This window comes from Otolemur garnettii, unplaced genomic scaffold (genome assembly GCF_000181295.1).
Source record: "Otolemur garnettii isolate 467f Iridium unplaced genomic scaffold, OtoGar3 scaffold00007, whole genome shotgun sequence".
NCBI lineage: Eukaryota > Metazoa > Chordata > Mammalia > Primates > Galagidae > Otolemur > Otolemur garnettii.
In genome coordinates this window covers 7,287,530-7,289,307 of record NW_003852402.1, presented here as the reverse complement: position 1 = coordinate 7,289,307, position 1,778 = coordinate 7,287,530, and the positions used below count along the sequence as shown (strand labels likewise).

General features: G+C 43.8%; 1 protein-coding gene across 3 annotated transcripts in view; it reads left to right on the top strand.

Moving 5' to 3' along the window:
- EP300 (E1A binding protein p300) overlaps positions 1-1,778 on the top strand; it is a 106,089-nt gene that overhangs the window by 52,548 nt on the left and 51,763 nt on the right. For all 3 annotated transcript variants that reach the window (XM_023509283.1, XM_023509282.1, XM_003783168.3), the window contains one exon: positions 985-1,122. In XM_023509283.1, the coding sequence (XP_023365051.1) occupies positions 985-1,122 (138 nt within the window). The remainder of the gene's footprint in view (positions 1-984; positions 1,123-1,778) is intronic.

Here is a 1,778-nt window from a genome sequence, read left to right as displayed (position 1 = left end):
CACAGCAACCTCCAACTCTTGGGCTCAAGTGATGATTTTCTTCCCTCAGCCTCCTAAGTAGCTGGGACTCCAGATACCTGCCACAATGCCTGGCTATTTTTATTTTTATTTTTATTTTTTTGAGACAGAGTCTCAGTACATTGCCCTCAGTAGAGTGCTGTGGCAACATAGCTCACAGCAGTCTCAAACTCTTGGGCCCAAGCAATTCTCTTGCTTCAGCCTCCCAAGTAGCTGAGACTACAGGTACCCACCACAGTGCGTGGGTATTTTTCTTTGTTGCAGTTGTCATTGTTGTTCAGCTGGCCCAGATCGGGTTAGAACCTGCTAACTTTGGTGTATATAGTTGGCGCTGTAACCACTGTGCTACAGGAGCCAAGCTGCGTGGCTATTTTTAGAGATGGGGGTCTTGCTCTGGCTTAGGCTGGTCTGTAACATATAAGCCACTGTGTTGGCCAAGATTTAGTTTTCGTATTTTCTTTTTTGTTTGTTTGTTTTGAGACAGTCTCAAGTTGTGTCTCTGTGTAGGGTGCTATGACATCATAGCTCATAGCAATCTCTGACTGGGGCTCAAGCAATGCTGTTGCCTGAATTTTTCTATTTTTTTTTTAGTAGAGACAGGCTCTCACTTTTTGCTCAGACTGATCTCGAACCATGAGCTCAAGCTATCCGCTAGCCTTAGCCTCCCAAAGTGCTAGGATTACAGGCAGGAGTCACCATGCCCAGGCTCAAGATTTAGTTTTTCTAAACATAAGACTTTGTCCCCCCATTCCATACAAAGAAATGTAATTATTTTTTCCTCACATAGGTATATACATATACTCTGTGCACATAAAAGAAATAGTCACACACATGCACCCCAACTCCTTGATGCAGATAGACTTCTCATAGGATATTAAGCCTATTGCACTAGTCATTGCCATTTCTAATTAAATGAGATCATCTTTCTGTTATCCTTCTTGACTATTTGATGACTCCTTTTTAAAGCCCAATGATGAGTGAAAATGCCAGTGTCACCTCCCTGGGTCCTATGCCAACTGCAGCTCAACCATCCAGTACTGGAATTCGGAAGCAGTGGCATGAAGATATTACTCAGGATCTTCGAAATCATCTTGTTCACAAACTGTAAGTAATTTATAGATGTGTCTCATTTGTAAAGAGATAGCACGTGCTTTCTGTCTGCTGGGGGGGGGGGATGTTGTTTATTTTATTTTATTTTTTCAGAGTCTCACTTTGTTTCCCTGGGTAGAGTACTGTGGTGTCATAGCTCACAGCAACCTCAGACTCCTGGGCTCTAGTGATCCTCTTGCCTCAGCTTCCCAAGAAGCTGAGACTAAAGGTTCATGCCACCACAACACCTGGCTAGTTTTTCTGTGTTAGTAGAGATGAGGTCTTGTTCTTGCTTTTGCACCTGCTGGCTTCAAATTCCTGGCCTCAATCGATCCACCCACCACAGCCTCCCAAAATGCTGGCATTACAGGGGTGATTTACCACGCCCTGCCAGTCTGCTGGACTTTTAAGCACCAGTGGAACGTTCATTTTTCTATGCCCTGGCTGTTGCTGTTGATTCTTCCATCTTATTCTGTTTTCTACTTTTTTTTTTTTTTTTTTTGAGACAGAGTCTTAAGCTCTGAACCTGAGGGTGCTGTGACGTCACAGCTCACAGCAACCTCAAACTCTTGGGCTTAAGCAATTCTCTTGCCTCAGACTCCCAAGTAGCTGGGACTACAGGTGCCTGCCACAATGCCCAAGAAAAACTAGGCTTTAGGTCTTTTTTTTTT